Source organism: Lepus europaeus, chromosome 10, assembly GCF_033115175.1.
Source record: "Lepus europaeus isolate LE1 chromosome 10, mLepTim1.pri, whole genome shotgun sequence".
Classification (NCBI taxonomy): domain Eukaryota; kingdom Metazoa; phylum Chordata; class Mammalia; order Lagomorpha; family Leporidae; genus Lepus; species Lepus europaeus.
This window is the reverse complement of record NC_084836.1, coordinates 118149771-118173011: the sequence shown is the minus strand read 5'-3', so window position 1 is coordinate 118173011 and position 23241 is coordinate 118149771. Positions and strand designations below refer to the sequence as shown.

At 44.4% G+C, this 23241-nt stretch overlaps 1 protein-coding gene across 1 annotated transcript in view; it reads left to right on the top strand.

Annotated features, from left to right (window-relative positions):
• BCAS1 (brain enriched myelin associated protein 1) overlaps positions 1-23241 on the top strand; it is a 100211-nt gene that overhangs the window by 56426 nt on the left and 20544 nt on the right. Inside the window, exons 6-8 of the mRNA XM_062202577.1 lie at positions 2005-2139; positions 9139-9351; positions 19478-19528. Coding sequence (XP_062058561.1) covers positions 2005-2139; positions 9139-9351; positions 19478-19528 — 399 coding nt within the window. The remainder of the gene's footprint in view (positions 1-2004; positions 2140-9138; positions 9352-19477; positions 19529-23241) is intronic.

Genomic DNA, 23241 nt, shown 5'->3' with positions numbered 1-23241 from the left:
AAACACCTAAGAATAATTGTGGGTTAATTACAGACTTCAACCACTAGTACTAGAACAACAACAACAACGACAACAAATACTAAAAAGGATAAAGTATTACATTGTACATCTAGAGTCAGGACAAGAGCTGATCAAGTCATTGTTTCTTATAGTGTCCATTTCACTTCAATAGGTTTCCCCTTTGGTGCTCAGTTGTCGCCGATCAGGGAAAACACATGATATTTGTCTCTTTGGGACTGGCTTAATTCACTCAGCATGATGTATAGGAAAGTTTATCTCGGTGATGGAGAAGTGTCTTGCATCCTTTTTTTGATAACTCAAAGTGCTTTCAAAGACACTGGGACAAATAAATGGCTTACCCAGCCCCGTACGTCTGCTCCTCATGTGGGTAGGAGCCCAGTGTGGGAAAAGCATTGCGTTTTAGTCTCCAAAGAGCTGCATTTATGTCCACTCTACCCCTCCTCACTGTGATTTTTGATAGTGGTGGAATCCTAATCTGCCCGAACCTGTCTCCAAGGCTATGAAACTGCATTGATAAAAATCCTCTCTCCCAGACCCCAGGGCGGGGAGGGGCTTGTAATTTGTGGAGTGCTGTTCATGTGCAGGTGATCCCTATTCCGTAATCATGTGTAAGACAGCTGGAATGCCATGATGACGTGTGTGCTACATTGATTGCTTCCTCTCAAATTTCTTTTCCCTTTGGAAAAATACATGACTGAGGCATCTACGTCCATTTTCCTATAAAATTACTCATTTGCCACAAGGCAGATAGGGTCAAGTTCAATGAATGATTGGGTCAAAGCATGTTTTCTTTTGGTTCTGTGTTTTGCATTGTTGGAAGCCACACAGCATAAAAAGGTATCAAAAGTGGGGTGTGGGTATGTTACGTGGTTTCCCAAGTGGCCTGATTCACTCTTTTGCTTCACTTGGTCATGGATCAAAACACTTCCTCGTCCCAGAAGGGAGGCCCTAACTGAACCTACCTCACCGATAAAATTTCATTTTCCTGCCCAGAGAGCAGAGGGGCCATTGCTAATAGACCTGGGTCTCCGAAGCAGGTTTCTTGAACGTAGATGTTTCACAACACCCACAAACAGACATCTTTCCTGCAAACCTGGTTCCCATACCTAGCTGCTTTGACATCTCTTCTTTGAAGCTCTCGAGTTTGTGCTGTTTGAAGTCTGTACTCTTCGTCTCATTTGGCCCTACACAATTGCTAGCTGCATTCCCAGCACAAACTCTTGCACATTTGTACCTTGAACCAACAGTCCTGAGTGGTTGTAGCTGGGCTGTTTCAGTTCCAGCCTCCTCTGGTGTTAGCCCAGTGGACTGATTCACACCAGAAACTGCCTTTGCCTGGAAGATCTGCCCATCTCAAAACCCACGGGAATTGGTATGGGTGATAATTGCTTCCATTAAGCTCCTAACCCTGAGTCAGAGACGATCAGTGTGAGACATGAACACCACTCAGTGGCAGAATTTGCCTTGACTCCAGTATACAAAAATAAATTGTGTGTCTGCAGGTATCTTTTTCTTTCCCTTGTGACAAAATCATTTAGATATTTTTAAACTATCAAGTAGGGACTGCATTATCTTTTTTTGTTTGGATATTTTAAATCATGTAGATAGAGCATAAATGTCCTGTTAATTGTTTTTTATTTTCTTTAGCAGAGAGTGGTGTTGAGTTTTGGATTTTTGGAGAAGTGCCGTTGGCCATTTGGCTTTTCTTTTGTTTTTTGAGATGTATTTATCTGGGTCATTGAAATAAATCACCTAGTTGAAAATCGATATGTACCTGAAATTGACTATGAATATTCTGTTTAGCAAATTGTCTTTGAGCATTGAAAAAAGATAAGTATCCACATAGTGTTCCATGATTGGGAGATAGGAGTGGCAGGCCAGCAGTTCAATGTCACTGTGCATTAATGCATTTTAAAGCAACAGGGAGAAAATGGATTTTGTTTAATGATAAAGTTCTAAGGTGTGACTGCTGTTGCTCAAAAGGCATCCAAAGCAGAAAGTGTGTGTGACGGACACGCTGGTCAGAAGACATCCGAGATCCAGGCCAAAGGCACCAAGAAAAAGCACCTGGATAGCCCCAGGCTAGGACTCGCCTTTAGAAAGCTCTTTAGGCATAAGGTCTGTATCTTGTTCCCCCAGGAGGACACAAAGAACCCTGGTCTTCACCACCCGAGGCAGGTGTCACCCTGTGCCTACCCACTCCGAGTCAGTGAATACGGAGCTTACAGGGGTTGGGATCGTCAAAGGGAAACTAAATCAACGTGATGAAGTCCCCAGAGTCATAAACCTCTCAGACCGGTTTCTCTGAGCGTGGACCAGGGTTCTGTGACTGTACCTTCTCACCCAGTGTTTTCCAGATGTGGATCATTGCATACCACTGACACTATGTTTACTACATATGCTATTATTTGCTTAGTATTTTTATAATGAGATTGCTGATTTCCTATTTCAATGTACCTTTAAAAACTTTGTTACATCATAGATAGACAACTATATACCTTCAGAAGAAGGTAACCATTAATATGGCTAATAAAAAAGATATTATGTTCTAGCTACCTTGCTTGTGGTAAGCTCTGATTCAATTGCCCTTTCTAGCTTTATTAAAAGGCAGCTAGCCAAAGGTAGGAAAATGTTAAAGACACACCAGTACCAGACTAAAACTTTCCTCAGAATGTTGTTAGAAGGATTGAATGAAAAATGGGAAAGGAAAAGTATTTTCACTGTCTGAAAGTTACTTACTATCATTTTCCATGCAATCTAAAATCGTTTTTGATCTGCCAGTGGTATGCTTCCTCCACTTGGGGAAATACTCTTCTAACCTCAAGATAACATTTTTATCTGTCTGTGGTCTGTTTCATCCATTCACAGTATTAACTAAGCTAATACTGAACCCAAATAGAAGCCCAGGAAGAGAAAAGCAGTGAACGGAGGCAGAGCGAGTTACAGCTCCATGTCCCTGGCAAGTGAGAGCAACACTGAAGTTCCTTTTGGAACCTTCCTTCTTTGAATGTCTAAGGAGTCACCAGGGTTCATCTGAAACCATCATTTAAAAGGATCCCTGAATTGGATCTGCATACTGGAAAATTTGTTGAAAGCATACACCATTCTGCACCAAGTTGAATGACTGTATTTAAGAAACTTCCCCAGCTGCAAGATGCAGTCCCCGGATTGTGTATACAGATAAAAGCTCCATACAGGGGTCTCATAGTTGAATTTATGTTTGCATAAACAAATGATGCTATGGAGACACCAATTTCTATATGAGCTTATTTTGTCCTGTAAAGAGAGAAGGCTGTAGAGTGATGGGTACTGAATGAGGGAGGGATATTCAAAAATGGTGTGATTGTGTATGGGACACAATTTAGTAACTGCTGGTGATGGATCTCATACAAGAGAATCTAGTTTAACTCCACTGGGAGTTTCTATGTGTGGAAAGCCTTGAACATCTGAAAGTGTATGACATTTCCCCCATATCTGCACTAAATTATGATATTCATTTCATGTACTACAAGATTTCATGTCTTGCCACCCATAAGTGGACCACCCAAGCTCAGTGTTATTATTCCTTGGACTTCCCAAAATCACTGGGTTCACATTCTGCCTCTGAGGTAACTTTGATGGGAAGACAGGATTGTGGAATCCTAGGAAGACGTGGAGGAAGTGCCCTGTAATACAGACACAGGGACTACAGGGTTTGCCCTGGAGCTACGTTAAGAGTATGTTTTATGTGCCCATAAATTAAAGGAAGAGGACGATTCCAAAGTGTTCTCAATTCTCATTTATGGTAGAGCTCATTGGTCTTTACCTCTTCATCTAAGACAGTTTATTTCTTTCTAGATTATTCTGCAGTCTGCAATGGTAGGAAAATCAGGTCTATCAGTGACCCTCGTAGCCTGATCATACACATTGTGACACTCACCCTTGATTTCACCAAGAGACTATAAACCAGGACAGCAAAGGAGAGCAAATACAACGCTTGCCAATTCTGGCTAGCCCCTGGGTTTACTTCTCTCAATGTTCCTTCCCAAGAAAAGAATGTTCTTAGTTTACAAAAGTGGGGAAGTCTGGAATTAATAAGAGGAATAAGTTTATTGTAAGTAGCAAGAGTGTCAGCTTTACTTTGCTGAGTCTACAGCATTTTTGTCCTTGGCTTATCACGTGCAGTGCCTCAGAATCAAACTTTTTCACACCTCCTCCAATGCCAGATGGCAACAGCACACAAGGCAAGGCATTGTTTTAGACTTTCCTGCCGTGCTCAGAAATGCTCCTCTCCCACTCCGGTTTCCTGGTGCCCACCCTCTCTTCCAGGTGGCTAAGCTCTTAGCAACAGGCTCACCTGACTCCTAAGCTCTGCCACAATTCACTGTTTTTGGTGCTTGGTGTAATGCTTACTTACATCTTACTAACAGCCCCTCTTTCCCACTCCCAAAGGCGAAAACAAAATGAGAACTTACTATGAAAGTAAGGTCATGTGACGTGCAATCTACAAATCTCATACATTAGGATTCCATGGGTAGAGATTCCAGATAAAGAGTACCCAGTTAAATGCAAATTTCAGAAAACAAGAAATCATTGCTGAGTATAAATATAAGTATGCTCTATGTAATTTGGGGGATATACTTATTTGAGAAAATTATTCTTTGCTGATCTGAAATTCAAATTGAGTGATGTATGTTCTATTCTCATTTCTGTTTGCTAAGTCTGGCAACTCTGCTATTCAAGAGATTGCCTCTGAAAACATGATTAGACTTTTTGTGTTCCCCTGTGTCATTCACACAAAGACTATTAAGTTGGTTTCAGGCTGGCAGAACGTGGGAGACTTGTTTGGTAGGGGGTAGGCAGGGAGTAAGGAGCCTAACATTGCTCTTATCCCAGTGGGTGTTTGTAGAGGTGGTGGGAGTACAACACAGCAGGATCTGGTGTCAGTGTCCCTCCATGGTCCCTTTTAGTTAGTTCCTTCGTTCATGTCTATTTTGCACTGTGTCTAATGAGACCTAGGAGTGCAGTGATGACACTTGCCCTCTGGGAGCTCGAAGTCTAGTAAGGGAGATAGGCTACAGTTTTCACCAGTACCTTAGTTACATCACATTACTATGGGTATAATAGAGTCATGGCCTATGCTTTTCAAAGGTCTCTGGTATCTTCCCAGCACAGAGAGATCTTGCCCTGGCAAAGAGAAGAGAGGGGGCCGTTTGTCAGTGAAACTGATCAGCGAAGATGCATTTCTCAATCTTTTTCTCACTGTGAAACCATTTTACACATTTCTTCCCCTAATCGTGCTGCCCCCGGTGGGATTTTAATACACCAAATGTGCCATGTGTCCCCTTATGCTCTGGGACCCTTTGGAAGGTCACAGAGCATGCTGATATCTAATTTTTTTTGTAACCCCTTGGAGAACAAGGACAGTATCACCCCAAACCTTCCCACCCTGGAGTGACATTGAGAACAGCGGCATAGCTGTTTCCTCCCTTGGTGGCTAGAACAGCCCTGGGACTGGGGACACATGATTCTCCCGAGAAGTTGTAAGATAGAGTCCCTGTCAGTGGTTGAGTTTGGAGGTCAGACTCCCTGGCTGCTCCTTCTTAGTGAGGGCAAGCTGCTTCACCACCAAGCACTCAGATTTTCTGTCTTTAAAATGGACATGATTGGTCCTCCCTCACAGGACTATGGCCAGCACATGCACATACTTAGCAACAGTGCCTGGCACTGTTACCTTTTATTAGTCAAAGTTTGATGCTGAAATCACGTCTTGACGAGGTGACAGTGGTTCAAGGGCACTAGCAGAGGGAGAGGAGGCCGAGTGGGGAACCAGCCACACAACTGATCTGTGGATAGCTGGAGCTGTCCCAGAGAGAATATGGAATCCTGGACTAGGGGCCTTTTCTGTAACTCCCTGTGACTCTGGTAAGTGGGCAGAGTGCATGTCAGGGGCAGCCATGAGCTAGACAAATACTGCAGCATGGCAAATGTGAAGAGCCCAGCAGCGGGACTTAAATCCACAGCTCAGAGTCATGCAGGCACTGAGCCTCCGCTGCAGTGACCTTGGCAGAGTTGATGACTGGCTTACACCAGCCAGAGACCTGCTTAGAGCCAGAGATGAGCTCTGTCCCAATCTGCCATGTGTTTTTTTTTAATTCAAGAGGCAGAGAGACAAAAACAGAGAGAGAAGAGAGCTCTTGTCTACTGGTTTATTCCCCAAAATGCCCACAGCAGCCAGGACTGGGCCGAGGCTGAAGTGCAGAGCCAGGAACTCAATCCAGGTCTCCCAGTGGGTGGCAGGGACCCAACTACACACACACCAGCCACCAGCACTGCCTCCCAGGGTCTGCACTAGCAGAAAGCTGGGGTCAGGAGCAGAGCTGGGAATTGAACTCCAGCACTCTGAGATGTGACCTGAGTGTCTTCACCAGCATCTTAACCACTTGGCTAAACACCTGTCACCCCAGCTTCTTGGTCTAGAAGGGACCCCTGAGCAAATGGAGATTGTCCCAGGAAGGCAGGACAGGTTGGTGCTGGGGAGGTCACCCAGCGTGACCACTCCTGGTCTTGCTGCTTCTGTCCTAGCCCTCACTTGCTTGCTCCATGTCTTCTTGATGAAGGTTTCAGAGCAGCTGTTCCCTATGCGGGGCACACACTTCTCCCCTCCCCAAGTTAATTTCCAGTCACCTTCAGATCAAAGTGTGTCCACCCCTTCTCAGTAAAGCCTTCTGTTTTCTTTTAAATATTTATTTATTTGAAAGTCAGAGTTACACAGAGAGAAGAGAGGCAGAGAGAGAGAGAGAGAGAGAGAGAGAGAGAGAGAGAGAGAGAGAGAGAGGTCATCCATCCGCTGAGTCACTCCCCAATTAGCTACACTGGCTGGAGCTGTACCGATCCAAAGCCAGGAACCAGGAGCTTCCTCCTGGTCTCCCACGCAGGTACAGGGGCCCAAGGACTTGGGCCATCTTGTACCACTTTCCCAGGCCATAGCAGAGAGCTGGATCAGAAGTGGTGCAGCCGGGTCTTGAACCGCCACCTATATGGAATGCCAGCACTGCAGGCAGCAGCTTTACCTGCTATGCCACAGCGCCAGCCCATGTTTGTTTGTTTAAGATTTGTTTATTTATTTGAAAGGCAGAGTTACAGAGAGGCAGAGGCATGCACACACACACAGAGGTCTTCCATTTGCTGTTTCACTCCCCAGATGGCTGCAAACCCCAGGTGGGGCTTTTTAAGAATAAATAACCTTTCTTGTGTTTTCTGAAGAAGAAATTAAGTGATTTAGTTAGGGGTGGAGGTGCTTCCCCCTTTGCCAGTCCCCTGTAATTTCGTTATCACATAGGGCTAAAATAGCACCCATCATTCCTGACCCAGAAGCTATGGGCCTGCCCCTTTTGACCACACTCTATATAAAATGCAGAGATTATTTTGAATTTCAGTGTTACACTATTTTGTACACTCTTCCTGGAACTAGTGTTACTACAGAATTGAGTATTTCTATACTTTCATCCTTTGTCATGATTTGAATTTTGAATCTGTTCAACAAATGACTCCCTCATAGTACCAAAAACTAAGGAAGGGACGAGAATATCTCATATCCCACGGTAAAATTCATGTTACTTGCAAACACCCTTGGGAGAGGCAATATCCTGTGTGGAATGGGAACTAAACTGGAGCCAGAAGAGTCCAGATTTGAGGCCAAGTGGTGCCCCTTCGGTCTTGGTTTTCCCACCTATTAAAACGTCAAACATCAGACTCTTCCCAGCACCAAAACTATGGTGAAACTTCCTAAATTTACCCACACTCCACTTCCACTGGAAGGGTTTTTCCCCACCTCTTAGTCAGACGATACAAAGATATGCTGAGAATGTAAAGGCATTGAGTCATAAGTCCCTGGAGCAAAAAATCAAGAAAGGAAGATGCTCAGGATGGAGAGGTCAGGTCACATGGACATGCGATTTTTAGTACTGATAATCATTCATACCAAGATCAGTTGTGTCTGTAACTCTCCCAACTCTTCCTTCATCCTGTGACTCGGGGTGGCCGAGAGTGGGAATCAACGGACCCTCACAGAAGGGATAGGACACCCTGGAAATGGACTTCAACTCAGACCCCTGGGGGAGGGGGGCTGGACAGAATGAAGTAACATTTAAAGACCTTCTAGGTGTAAGTGTAGGGGCTACTTCCAAAAGGGAAGAAAGGGGTTTGTGGATCCCCTTCCATTTCACGACCTTTTCACCGAGTTCCAGTCTAGCCTAGGACAGTGCCCTCCCCAGGAGGACACCAACATTGGAGAAAAATTTCACAACTTCTATTGTAATGATGTTTTTTAATAATTTTTAAAAGATTTATTTATTTATTTATTTATTTGAAAGAGTTACACAGAGAGAAGGAGAGGCAGAGAGAAAGAGAAAGAAGTCTTCCATCCACTGGTTCACTTCCAAATGGCTGCAACGGCTGGAGCTGCGCCAGTCCAAAGTCAGGAGCCAGGAGCTTCTTCTGGGTCTCCCAAGCAGGTGCAGGAGCCCAAGGACTTGGCCCATCTTCTACTGCTTTCCCAGGCCATAGCAGAGAACTGGATCAGAAGTGGAGCAGCCGAGACTAGAACCAGCGCCCATATGGGATACCAGCACTGCAGGCGGCAGCTTTACCCTCTATGTCACATCACCGGCCCCTGTAATGATGTTTACTTTAACCCTTCTTTAATTTCTCATGTGGATTAGTAGATCACTACAAGTTATTATATTTACTAAAATTAATATGCATATATTGAAGGTGCATTTTACTGATAGGAGCCTGAGCAAAGCCATTTGGAGACCACTGGCCTAGGGAAGAATTCCATGTTCTAATAGCAAAATTCCTCCTACTATAACCTCGACTGCTAATGACTTACTTCCTTAAACAGAGTCCATAAATGCTTCTATTTTTATTTTCTCCAAAAAGAAAACATCTTGACTTTTTCTGAGATTTTAATACAAATCTCTATTTACAGTAGGAATTTGGAAAACACAGAATGAAAAAGAAGAAAATTAACAACATGCATAGCCCCTGCCCATTTTTGAAAAAAAAAAAAAAAAGAGAGAGAGAGAGAATTTGAGATCATTTTGAATCTTCCCTCCATATTTTTTGAAATTATAGGGTGCCGAGAAATCACCCACCACCTCCCCGGACCTCAAGAAAGACACAGCAAACTCCGTGCCCTCGGGGACCCCCCGGGCAGCCAAGAATCCTAAAGGCTGCAGCCCGTCAGCTCCCCCGCAGCCTGAGACACTGGCAGAGACTGCAAAGGAAGGCACCAGGGAGAAGGCAGGACCCACGTCTCTGCCTCTGGGCAAGCTCTTCTGGAAAAAGGTGAGTGAGATTTCAGCCTTTGCAGGTGACTTGGGACTGAGGGACACTGAAGTGATCTCTATCAGGTCGATCATGGTATCCAACAATGCATGGAATCCAGGGTGTTTGTTTTCTCTTCTCCAAAATGACTCAACTTGTCCTTGAGATGCAATGTTTCAGTGTCCTCCCGGGAGGAGCGAAAGACCTGTTGTGTCACCCAATCCATGTTTGCAGTGCAGAACAGGAAATGAACAAGTAGACGTTTTCATTCTTTGAATAACTCTGGTCGTGACGGAGGGCCACGGTGTTTCCTGGTTTCCTTCTCCTTCTGAGATGATTTCTGTCTTGGCTTCCTCCTGCTCTCCTCTGAGCAAGCTCACCCTGGCAGCATGAACCTTGTCTTGGGTCCATCTTTGCTCCACCCTGGGCAGCTGAAGCCCCTGTTCTCACCCTCCCTTAAGAAGAGTGGGGCGGCCACCAGGTCACGGCCCCGCGACACACACAGCTGTGCTCTGTGACAGGAAAATTAGTCCTGCGCACCGACTTTCCCTCCCTCCAGAATTAGATACCCAAGGTATGTGCCCTGCGGGGACCAGGTGGGTGAGGCTGGGCATTCTGAGAGCCGCTCCTTAGTGAGCCTTGTTTCACAGGCGCAGTGGCCACACACATGCAGAAGGCTCGCCCGTTTCCAGTGGGGCCGAAAGATGAGCATGAAGTCAGGGCGAGGGGCTGGAAATGCACTGAGCTGGAAAAATCCAGCTTGGGCCTTGCCTCAGACCACCCATGCCACTGGCACACCCCACGGAGCAGAGGCCACTGTGGTGTCATGTTACTCGGCATTCCTGAGCCTCTTTGCTGTTTGTTTCCTGCTGTATGGATGCCTTCCTTCCAGGTTCTTCCCCAACACCACCCCGAGTGATTCATGGAAACTTTGGACAATGTCAGCTGACATTCTGTCCTGATCTTTCTTCCTCAACTGCCATGCCTTATTAAAAAAAAAAAAAAAAAAAAAAAAAAAAAAAAAAAACCTTTAGCAGCCATAGAATGTAGGGAGCGATTTCCACCTAAGCTATTCACCTAGGTTAGTGACCAGGGACATGACTTGGTTGACCTTATTTTTTAATTGTACACACCCACACATCTGCACACACAGAGGGTCTTCAAGAAATCCATGGTAAATGCACATTCTGAAAAAATTCTTCATGGATTTCAAAATATTTTGCACCAGAATAAACTTCTTTTAATTCCATTTTTATGACTTTTCAAAGCACCTTACATACATACATATATATTATAGGTATATATTCTCAAAGTATAATACAGAAAATACAGGTAGCACATTAAAGTCGAGATTTAACCTCTATTTTGCTCAAGGAAGACTAAATATATTTAGCTTAAAAAGGAATCCAATTAAAAGGAAAGTGTTACATAAATAGTGGCACTGATATTAAGTAAATAATGGTAAATTTGGGTGAAGCAGAGACCAAGACAAAATTGACAAGAAAAGAGTTATTAGACATGAAGAAAGGATAAACATTTAAGGGGATGGAAATACTAATTACCTGGATTTGATAATCACACATTGTACAACTGTATCAAATTACCACATTGTACCCCAAAAATGCCTACAATTGAGGAAACATTTAGGAAATTGAACAAGTAAAAAAGACTTATGGGTGGGTGGGAAATGCCTGTGCAGGATCAAGGGGCAGGAGTAGCGAGAGCCTTCACAGCACAGTGGGGGTGACATCTGGGGGGAGGGGGTGGGGAGACGGCGGTGATGATGAGGGTGAGGGTGAGGGTGGTACAGAGAGTCTTGGCCAAGCCAGCAGGGAGTCTTGGCATACCAGCTGCTCGTGCTGGGAGTCTCACTCTGGACAGGAACAGAAGCTCCAGTTCTTCCACAGTGTGCCCAGTCATTGGCACTGGGCCTCAGCACCAACACAGCAGAGGTGGAAGCTGATGACCTTCTTGTGGGTGGAGCTTGGCAGCCACCTCCTCAGCCACAGGTGACAGGTGCCAGCAGCGAAAAACCACAGGTGGGGGAGAAGGACTGCCATGGAGGAATTCCCTGTAGGGTTCAAGTTTGGAGTCGGGGAGATTTGACATTGAGTCCTACTCCACCTCTCAGAATCTGTTCCCTTGTTTGTAAAATGCAAATAATAATAGTACTGAGGTTATAGAAATGAAGTGAGCATTAAATGAATTAGTGCTGGTAAAACTCCTAACGCCACACCTTGCACAAAAGTCACCAATGAATGGGCGCTGTTAACTGTCCCTCATTTCCTCTGTGCTCAGGAGCTGAGGGAGAAACCACATCAACTGCTTTATCTTTCTCCACCATTCAGTGTGGGAAATGCACTGAAATACTGGTCTCAGATGCTTCTTAAATGCTTGGAATCTATAAATGATAGGACAGGTTCTCTTTGAAGTTCAAACTACTCCCCCCACACACACAAACATCAAGATAACTTGGCCTTCATCTTAGCTGAAGTGCCTTTATTTCTGATTCATCTGCACTGTGATGCAGCGTGTGTCTCCAGGAGATTATCAACAATAATGAAGCTCAGGCACCTGAGAAACAAATCGCCTGTGCCGTGCGGAAAAGCTCCCTATGGAGCAACGTGTGGCAGTTTCCCGTATTTAGTGATATTTCATCACTTGGGTTATGCTAAGTCCACCAGAGAAAGAGTCGTGTGACATCCAGACACTGAGAAGTAGTGATCATACCCCTGCCCTTCTCTAGCTTACCTCCTTTTTTTGTTTTTAAGGATTTATTTATTAATAAAATAAGGGCAGAGTTAGAGAGAGAAAGAGAGAGAGAGAAGGGTCTTCGTCTGCTGATTCACTCCCCAGATGGCCAAAATGGCCAGAGCTGTGCCAATCCAAAGCGTGGAGCCCGGAGCTTCCTCCAGGTCTCCCATGAGTGTGCAGGGGCCTGTCTGGACCAGAAGTGGAGCAACCGGGACTCGAAGCAGTGCCCACATGGGATGCTGGCACTGCAGGCAGTGGCTTTACCCACTATGCCACAGTGCCCAGGCTCCCCTAGCTTACCTTCTTGCAGAGGGCTTATATTCTAATGGGAAACAAAATGAGAACTATTATTTAATTAGAAAGACTGTGTTTATAAAATCACCCTTGTATGGATTTTGAAAAATGGAAAGGAAAACATTAGAAAATATTTCTATTTTCACTAACCCTAACCTCCCTTTCTTCTCTCTCTTTTAATTAAGAAGCTTTAAAAAAAAAAACCGACTGATTTTTAAAGCTTATGAATCTGTAGTTATGTCAGAAATGGCTTTTTCCTGGAACAGGCTATCGGCATGAAAGTAGGAGTTATTTTGATTTATAGCCTTGAATGCTGAAGTTGTTCTTATTATTTAAAAAAAAAAAAAAACCTTTGAGGAAATTAATGTCAAATTATTTTGTGCTTCCCTCAAAATGCTTAAAGTCCAGTTATCTGGACTGAACATGCCAGTCACTTGTGGTTAGTTGGGTTGCCGCTTGCTGTGCCCTGATCTGTAGAGAGGGTTGGGACAGATCCTCTTGTCCATGGCAAACCTTGTGCAAGGGAATCAGAAAGACGGGGCTGTGTAGGCGTGGACAAGTGCCGTAACCGCCCTGAACCCTGTTTTCTTGTCTGTAAAGTAAGAACCGTTCACCTCACAGCGTTGTTATGAGAAACCAAGGACTGTAGAAATAGAGCAGTGGGACCTCATCAGTAGTTGCTGGTGATGTCGTCATCATGTCCTCGCGTCCATGAAGAAACAGGCACGTGTGGCTTCTGACCCGACGACACCTTGAGTACAAAACTGGAATCGGACGAGAGTCGCCGTCCGTGCGTGGGCGTGGGTGCTGGTGACTCTTCAAGAGCCCCTTGCTCTTTCCTGGGGGGAGACGAATGGCCGGGGTGGAAACAGTGGGGGCTCTGACGCCGCTGAGGCACCACACCTCAGGCTCAGGCTTCCTGCCGGTTTGAATTATAGCAGATCACTTCCTGAGGCTGAAAAACTGGCCAGTGACGTTCACCTCCCGTAAGTGAGAGAGAGAGGACGTTGAGAGAGTGGTGTTCAGAGCGTGACAGTCCCATTCCAAAAAAGTGAGGTTTGCGATGCAGGGTTCATCTACAGGCTCCAAGTTACAGATGCTGTGGTGCTTAGAAAGGGCAATCCACGTAGCTCAAAATGGACTGGGAAAGCTTCAGAATTCCTCGGAATCACCTGAGCTGTTTGTTTCTTTAAAAAAAAAAAAAAGATTTATTTATTTATTTGAAAGTCAGAGTTACACAGAGAGAGGAGAGGCAGAGAGAGAGAGAGAAGTCTTCCATCCGCTGGTTCACTCCCCAGTGGCTGCAACGGCTGGAACTGCGCCAATCTGAAGCCAGGAGCCAGGAGCTTCTTCCGGATCTCCCACGAGGGTGCAGGGGCCCAAAGCATTGGGCCATCTTTTACTGCTTTCCCAGGCCACAGCAGAGAGCTGTATTGGAAGTGGAGCAGCTGGGACATGAACTGGTGCCCATATGGGATGCCGGCGCTGCAGATGGTGGCTTTACCTGTTATGCCACAGCGCTGGCCCCTGTTTGTTTCAAATGTGGATTTTTACACCTTCCCTTGGGGATTCTGTTAAGAAAGTCTGGGCATATGGCTGAACAATTATGGAAGGCCTTGAAAGATTGGGCTGAAAAATCTGGGCTTGATTGAAAAGGTCTTAAGGCTACTGTGAAATCAGCCAACTCAGAACAACTGTCATATGATCAAAATGATAACTCCCACAAGATGCACCAACCACTGGACATCTGTTGGCTTAAGTGCTACAAGGTGCAAGTATCTTAAAGATGCTTTGTTTTAAGAATCTAACATGCTCTCCAAAGGAGAGGAGCCTTGTTATTCAGGCACGTACCAGTAAGTTCTATATGGTGTGGCTTCTTAGCCACATCAATGTCCACATGGCATCTTTTCTAATGAATTTTTCTTGTTGTTAATGAGGCTGGACTAGTTTTCGAGTCACCCCATAAGAGTCAGATGTCCAGTTCTTTGGAAAAGACTGGAAGTGATGGGATTTCCCACTCTGTGTTTCCCGACTGTGTGGGAAGCGTGAGGACACAGAAATCACCCTCAGTATGTGGAGACCGAGCTGCAGCCCCAGACGGCTCTGTGCTCGTTGCGCTTGTGCTGTCCAGTCTTGCTCCTTGGTGTTAATCCCCATCCCAAACACACGCCCCGTGTGGAAGTCAGATCATCTTTCCACCTTTCAGACGCTGTCCACCCCTCTGGCCCCAATGGCAGTGGAAAACAGTAGGCTGGATTCTGGTACTCTGGGCTTTCCGCTGTGGGAAACTACACTGAGCAGAGGGAGAGGAAGTTACCTGAGGCCCTCATTTGTTGCTGTGTTCTGAGCATGGAAACCATGCTGGCTACAAACACAGATTAACCGTGGGACCCAGCTTTGGCTCAAAGACCTGGCTCACGGGGGGAGCTGTAATACATCAGTCAGCTTTCCTCCAACCTCAAAGGGAAAGATGACTTTGGAATAGGAGCAAAGGTTTGTTAGACATTGAGCAGAAGCCTGCAAATGAAGAGAGCTCTGCTTTGAGCACTGACTTGAAATATTCACGTTACGCTTGTAACCCACTGCCTGGCGCAGAGCCCAACAATGTGAGTTGCTATTATTATTATCTTTTTTGGTTTCACTATTTTTTTATTTTGCTCTCTACTGTGGCATCTAATGCCTGCTGATAACATGGAGGGATGCAAGCCAAGAAAGGATATTTTTAAGGAACAAAGCCCATGGCAAGAAGCTCTTCTTAGAAGGGCTCCTGGAATCTGATGCTAGCCCTGATTATTCAAACTTTGTTTCAGTAACTTGGACAATGTCCTAAAATCACACCTATCAAGTTGGCAAACTAGGTACATTCATTAATGCAGCCCAAATGAGTCAGGAACTCCAATGTCTCATAAATGACAATGTTCTCAAAATATTGGCACAAGGAGCTGAGGTCAGTATGACCTAGAAGTTTCCTGTTACAAAGGTCAGTGTGCCACCATATTATAAGGAGTCACAAAGATTTTAACTGAAATCCATGTTATTCCCTATCCAATTCCAGAGAAGAGCATACACCTTGTGAGTAGTGTTTACAATGTCTGTTCACAAGGAGCCCAGGAGCAAACACACATCTGACCTTAGCAAACTTGAGGACATTTTATAAGCAACAAAAAATTGATTAAAAAAAAAAAAAAGTCTGAAGTAGGCCAAACCTGGCAGAAGCCACTTCTTAGCATTCCTAAAAATTGCCACCCTAGGGGTGGACCTTTGACCTAGTAATTAAAACACCTGCATCCCACACTGGAGTACCTGCGTCCGTACCCAGCTTCAGTTGCAGACTCCTGCTTCCTCTAGTGCAGACTCTGGGAGGTAGCAGTAATGGCTCAAGTAATTGGGCCCCGGCCACCCTGGTAGGGGATCTAGATGAGTTCCCAGCTCCCAACTTTGGCCCCAAACAGGAACCACTGTGGGCATTTGGAGAGTGAACCAGCAGACACAAGTGTGCTCACTCTCTCTCGCTTTCTCTTTTTCTCATTCTCTCTTCTCAAATAAATAAACAGCAGTAACAAATTTTAAATTGCTACTATTAATTAAACACATAGCTTATGAAGGCTCTGCTAGATGCTGTACATATACAAAGTAAATATCAGCAATTTGCAGAGACTAATGTACATAAATTAATCCTTGCCACTACCTATTCTACCTAGAAGTTCTATTAATACAGGATAGGCGATCGTGAATCAGTTGGGGCTGCCATATGTCCCCTGAGCCACACTGCCGCCACCAAGAAGATGACCTATGCTAATGTACTCCGCCCCTTCCCGAACTTGCCTGCCATAGATCTCCCGCTTTCACAGAAGCAGGGAACATAGGCTCAGCTCCAGAGGAGAATCCCGTTTGCACCCTGAGTGATCCCATTTAAAAAGCCCCATCCTTAGCATTAGCACACACCCACTTCAAGCATAGCCAAGCCGTGCTGGTACCCAGACCCACTGGTCTATGCTAGCCCTGGAGGAGCTGCTTCACCTGAAGTTCTGATTCCCAATGGTGAATTCTGGTTCTGGGGTTCACTTGTTGACATTTTATTTCTGCCCTGCTGCATAAACCCTGACTTCTAGACCAGCCTGAAAAAGGTTGAGCTTAATTAAAGACATTGCTCAATTCATTTCTCCTCACCGTGCTGCCCACATCTTCCAGGCTGTTCAGTGCTATGCAAGTGAGGGTCTGCATACAACTACCGGGAGGACCTGTGTGGCTTGACTCCAGCCGCTAGACCTTAGTAGGTATCAGTTCTGCTTCAGCCATGATTCAGCCCACACATGCTTTATTTTACCTATGCCTTAAGGAAATCCTACGGCTGGTAGAAAGTCTAATAGTTAACCTTGGGTGAGTGAGCTCAGGCTCAGGTAATGAACTTGTCCGTGTCTGCACAGCTGGAATGCTGAACTTGAACCTGGGTCCCCAGTGACCATTTTCTAGGTGTGTCAAACACCAAAGGGGAGCTGGAAGCTGGGTTCTTGTTATCCCTTTATGGATCCTTATTTTAACTGAATATCTCAACAACTGCTGACATGAAGTTTATACCTGAGGGTTTGTATGCAAGTGTGCAAAAAATTCCACATGATCTGAGTGGTCCCTGAATACAGTCCTAAAAACCATATAATTTACATAGTTCAGTATTATTTCCTTTCTTTATTATACTCCAATTCTTTTGGAGACATTAAGAGGAAAGTCTCAATATTAGCAAGAATTTATCACTACACTAACACTTGCTGCTCTCTTTTTAACAAAGACTAAAATAATTAGAACTTAATGTGTGGATTTGTTTTATTCATTGCAATTGTTTGAATACTATTTACATCAAGGGTATCAGTGTTACATTTATAATAGTGACAAGAAGCCTTCTTTTACAATATAGTTAAGTAAAAAGTCAGTTTAAAGAAAAATATCAAGAATGAGAAGATGTGTCAGAGTGCTTGGTGCCAGTTTTCCACAACACTACGAAGATCCAGGGGGCAGCAGTGTTCAGAAGTAGATCCTCTGTTCACTGCCATCACTTTGGAATATAGTGAACAACCAGCAGCCAAGAACTCCTGAGGCGAAGAAAATTGAAAAATACAGACTCATTACAGTCTCATTACAGCCAACTGGAGCAGGAAGAGGGTTTGAAAAGTACATGTGCTTTATTCTTAAATAAATATGGTCGAATGTAGATCACATATTGATTGACTTCTGAAATTTCAATGGAACAGACTTGAGTAGTCTGTCTTTTAAAACATCATTTGAGGGGGCTGGTGCTGTGGCTCACTTGGTTAATCCTCCGCCTACGGTGCCAGCATCCCATATGGGCGCTGGGTTCTAGTCCAGGTTGCTCCTCTTCCAGTCCAGCTCTCTGCTGTGGCCCGGGAAGGCAGTGGAGGATGGCCCAAGTGCTTGGGCCCCTGCACCCACGTGGGAGACCAGGAGGAAGCACCTGGCTCCTGGCTTCGGATCGGCGCAGCTGTAGTGGCCATTTGGGGAGTGAACCAAGGGAAGACTTTGTCTCTCTCTCTCTCACTGTCTAACTCTATCTGTCAAATAAATAAAAAACATCATTTGATTCTTTTCCTATTCATACTATTGTATAACATCTGACTGTTCTCAGAGAGAACATATAGTTCCAAGATAGCAGCATAGTGAATACACTATGTTTTCCTGACAATCAGAAGCTTCCAGAAATACTACAGTCTTTTTAAGGATTCTGCCCAGAGAAACTTTATTATGGGAAGGTGAACAAAAATAAATGATTCAAGCTGAAGATCTTATCTGGAGAGACAGCAAGCCTGGTACTGGAGTAGGATGTTCACATGGCTACCTACAAATGCGCTTCGATCCTTAAAGTCAGCCTACAGGTCTTGGAACCATTTCCACCGCTTTCTCGCTGCTGCCCCAAACAAATGACTTCACCTTGCCATCCCTCTGTTTCACATTGTATAAATGAGGACCACAGAACTTACATTTGGGGGTACTTTAAGCTGGATCATGTATGCAAGGTGCTTCATATGAAAAATACACTTATAAGTATCATGTCTCTTCTCCCACTAGATGACTTAAAAGAGGTAAAAAAAAAAATGGGGCTTGGTAACAAAAATGATATAGGGAAGAGTTTTAAAATCTGGAAGATTTTAAAAAGAGTTTTAAAATCTGTAGCCCCAGAGAGGGGCTACAGAAGATCTATGAACACCCTGAAATTATTCACAAAGCATTTTATGCTCATTTTTCTGAGAGTCCAGATCCATCAAATGAGTGAGTCTCAAAGTGTTATGTGACCACCATCACCAGCACCCCCAGAAGTGCCTAAGAACCAGTGAAGGAAAGACGCAAAGGTGACCCCCAAGGTCAGAGCTTGGCTGAACAATGATTGAGGCATTTGAGAGAATGGGGATAACTGCTCTCCTACTGAGGCAGGACTGCGTAGTCAGAACTCCTCAGGAAGTAAAACCGAGTTTGAACTTGGCCTCCAGTTCTCCAGCCCTCCATAGAAGTGTCTTCCCTAAACTCAGTGGTAGCCATGATGAAAGTGGCCAGGCTGAGGGCCAATGAAAGACACAGCCTCTGCTGCTGGCCACTGAGCTATGGTTAGGATAAGATTGAGGACCCCACGCACAGTGTGACAGTGCCCAGGTACTCTCTAAGGACCGTGGAAGGAATTTCTCTGGACTTCTTACCAGAATCTTCCTGAGCAGCTCATTTGCTTTTATCTAGCAGTGACTGTGGGCTGAGTGAGTGATCACCTTCCCACCTTTCGGCAGCTGCTAGAAAGTGCCAAGGCAAGGGTGTTGCTCGGCCACTACCAAGACTTAATGGGTTAAGTTCCCTTCCCCTTGCTCCCTTGTATCCTGGCTGTGTCTTTGTTGTTGCATGTTAAGCTTTGTAACTCGTTTACATTCTCTCACTATGTTATTTACAGTTGCCTAAGTTCTTTTTGGAACAAGGTCTACATTAGAAATTCCAGAAACAGGAATTGCACCACCGGGGCTACTAGCCCAACTAACCCTTTGCTTTGATGTAACATTTTTTTGGATGACACCTTGACTCTCACCTTTGTTTTTTTATCTTCCTGTAGTCAGTAAAAGAGGATTCAGGCCCCACAGCCCCCACAGGTGCAGAGGAGAATGTAAGTGAACACTGAATGCAGAATCATTCCATGCTCATCTTTGGTGTATGGGGCCGCTGGGCATTTCCAGCTCTGGGATGCTGAGACCTTGCATGCTCCCAGTGGTTCATCTGGTGTAGGCTCTTTCATCCCTTCCCATGACTAGGGACCTGTCGGGAATGCCTCTGTGTGTAGCTCCCACAGAATCAATACACAATGAATGCAGAATTAGAGCACCCATTTTCATAGTTTGTTATCATTTAAGGGCTGAAAGAGTCTACTCAACCTAAGCACAGCTTCGCACTTCCATGAGGGTTGCTACGCCTTCTGCTCCACTCCACGCTGATTGCAGGTTCACCTTTATCTCCATGGCAACCCAGTTTCTTACTAACTTTGGGCACGACCCAGGCCACAGAGTTGCATCAGACATGACAGCATCTTGCAGGAACTGCTGCTAAGACTGTGGGTCTCAGGCCGGAGAGCTGACTCTGTGGGTCTGCACCTGACGGGTAAGTGCAGTCTCACCTGTCTGGCCTTTCACCTACCGGAGTGATGGTCAGATGGTGTCTGAAGGGATGAAGCAACACAAAAATGTGTCTTTGCAAAGCATCCTCCCGGAGCTGAGTACATGGGCCTCATGACTTTCAGACCCACAGCAGCAGCTCTCAGCCCTGAAAAGTGCAGTCTGGAAAATTTTAGAAGTGGGGCTAAGTGAATTCACAGCTCCTTAAGATAGAAACTGAATGTGATCATTTTGCCAAAGCAAAATATGTCTGGCTCCTTGTGGATGTCTCCTGTTTACTGGCCAGGGAGAGGGAGTGTATTTGCATTTTTATTTAGTTCCTGGAACTGAACAGATGTTGAAATTCCAATCAGGGTCCAGAAATGTTGCCCATGACGTGGAATGAACATTTGAACAGTTTTTCCTGTTTATTGTTTTTCTTTCTTTCCATCCCTCCCTCACTCCCTCCATTCCTTCTTCTCACCCTTCTTCCATGTCTTCCTTTCTTTCTTGAGCCAAACTCAAAAACAATAAATTCACAACAACAACAAAAATACTGACTTCAGCAAAGCTCAGGTCTCTCATAATTCCAGAAACTTCTCAGAAATGTACTGACTGTTTTCTAGAGAGTTAAAGTCTCTAGTTCAGCAACCTAAAGGAGGAACTCCATGCATGTTCTTCCCATGAACTTTAAACTTACAACCTGCAGATAAATCCCAAACATCTGTTTGCTTTGAGGTTCCAAGTTCTCTGGAGAGAAACTCATTCGATGTTCATGTTCTCGTTTATCTGAGGAACACTGTATCACCTGCAACTCAAATGCTGAAGTGAGCATTGATTTCTAACAAGAAAACAGAAGGGATTTTGTTTTCTAGTGTGAAACTTAAAGCAGGAATATAAACATGAGCTACAAGTTAAATAATTGATACCAAAAGGTAACAGCTGAGAGGGATATGAAAGAAGGCAAAATAATTTTCAAAGAAAAGAAAGGGGCCTTATAAGAAGGCATTAAATTGCTTAGCCCTACAAATTACACTTCTGTTTTAAGATTCAACTTCCCACTTCCTAATGGCCTATCTTTGGAGGAAATGAGGCTAAACAGTTGTGGTGTTCACTCTGTCATCTCCAGGCCATGTCACCACTTAGGCCTCACTCTACTCATCTATTAAATGGTGCTGATGCCTACATATCCTGGTTCTTTTGGAAATTAAATGAAATGATTCAGGAAATGGGCTTGCTTCAGTGAAATGCAAAAGGAACTCAGTGACTTAGGAATCACCAGGGTACAGCTCCTGGGCCAAATCCAGCACACCAGCTGTTGTCATACGGCCCATGAGGTAAGAATGACTTCTTACATTTGGAGATGGTTGAAAAGACATTGGAAGAAAAATAATATTTGGTGATAGGTGAAAATTTTATGAAATAAAATTTCAGTGGCCATAAATTTTTATTAGAACACAGCCACATTCATTCCTTTACATCATCGTCTGTGGTGGGTTTGTGGCTAAGACTGTAGTGTGGAGTCGTTACAGCACAGGGGGCAGATCTGGCAGGGTCTGTGGCAGGAAAAGCTGCCCCCTCCGCAGTAATTGGTAGGGAGTTGGAGATAACAGAGTAAATAGGTGCTTCCCAGCTGTCAGAGATGATATTTTCTGGTGAAATTGTGTATCCCATAGCTGACTCAGACTCCATGAAGGAGTGAACGAATATGTAACACAGAGTTAAATCTCCTTAGACTACATATGAGAGATGTCAGCATTAGTCAAAGCAATGCTCAGTACTCTAAGCCTTCACAACAGGGTGATAAGACATGAGTCACTGTCTTAGGAGAGTGCTTTAACCAGTGATGGCTTCTGGCTGAATTATGGCTGAGTTAATTCAGGAAAAATTTCTTTACCCACAACTTTCCAAAAGGAAATCCATGGATGTTTAACACTTTTCCAAGAATTTGCTTCTGGTCTGATCAGAAATAAAACGTATCTTGGCTATAGAATTTATTGAATCCTTCAGTGGTCATATAAAAATAGTTTGGCCATTGATTGAGTTAATATTCTAACTAATAAAAGAATTCCTTCACAATGATCTATAAGATCAAGGAAACAGATACTTCTGTTGTTTATCTCTGTTACTAATCTCTCAGTTCCAAGTGAAAGGAAACCTGACTCAGCTTGGATGAAGAAGAACATGGAATTCATTGGCTCTCATCTCTGGAAAGTAAACTTGGTTTGAACTAAAGCTTCTTTCAAGCTCCCCCTTCCTCAGCCGCCCTGGCCTGGCTGGCTACATTTTCTGCTTTCCAACTTGCACCACCCAGTCCGAAGGAAAGGATTTATTTGTCCAGGCGGAGCGCTGCATGTCTGCCATCTTTTCCATTCATTGGATCAAATGCACTCCCATGCTCTAGTAGTCAGCTTTTGCCAGGCTTGTTGCAGTAACAACCAAGTCCCCAATTTCAGGGGCTCTCACCAGCAAATATTTGTCTTTTTCTCGCTCATTCTGAAGTCAGTTGTAGGTTAACTATGGCTGGTTCACATGGGTCTTCTTGAGATCTAGAGTGAACACGCATCCAGTGGCAGAAACAAAACACCTGCAGTGCCTTGGGGTGAACCCTGCAATTGGTCCTACTGCTTCTGCTCAGCTGTCATTGACTTCACATCTACTCACATTCCATTCACTAAGCCACCGCACAGCAATGGGAACGGGTGTGCAATTCCTTTAGAGGAAGGTAAAATGAAGAAGTGAGAAAATAAAACGTTCTGCTACATACTGTCCTTTCCGGGGGGAGCCTGGTCAAGGCGCTGGACCGTGTTGGCTGAGTTAGACTTTTTCACTGGCTTCATCTAATCACATAAAGTTAGAGAGCAGTGCTCCCCCAAGCAAAACTGAGAGGCTATAAACCGATGAGGGGAAGTCATCACCATACAGAAAAAAACTCTGAGATTTTTTTAACAAATAATCACATTATAAATCCAATCAAAATAATCTGAAAAAGATTCTGAAATAAAACCCTTCACTATCAACATTATTGTAGGTGGAGTTTAAGTGGACAGTATCTACAAATCAATCTCCATAACTCACAGCTCCAGTAAAACCTGTATAAACCAGATTTCACAAGAAAGAACAGTGTAAAATTTGAAGCAAAAAGTGCATTTTTAAAATGCTTATTTTCTGCGTTAAACATACCAGGCATCTTTATGTACTGTGTATCATATCTTCTTAAATCAAGGGGATT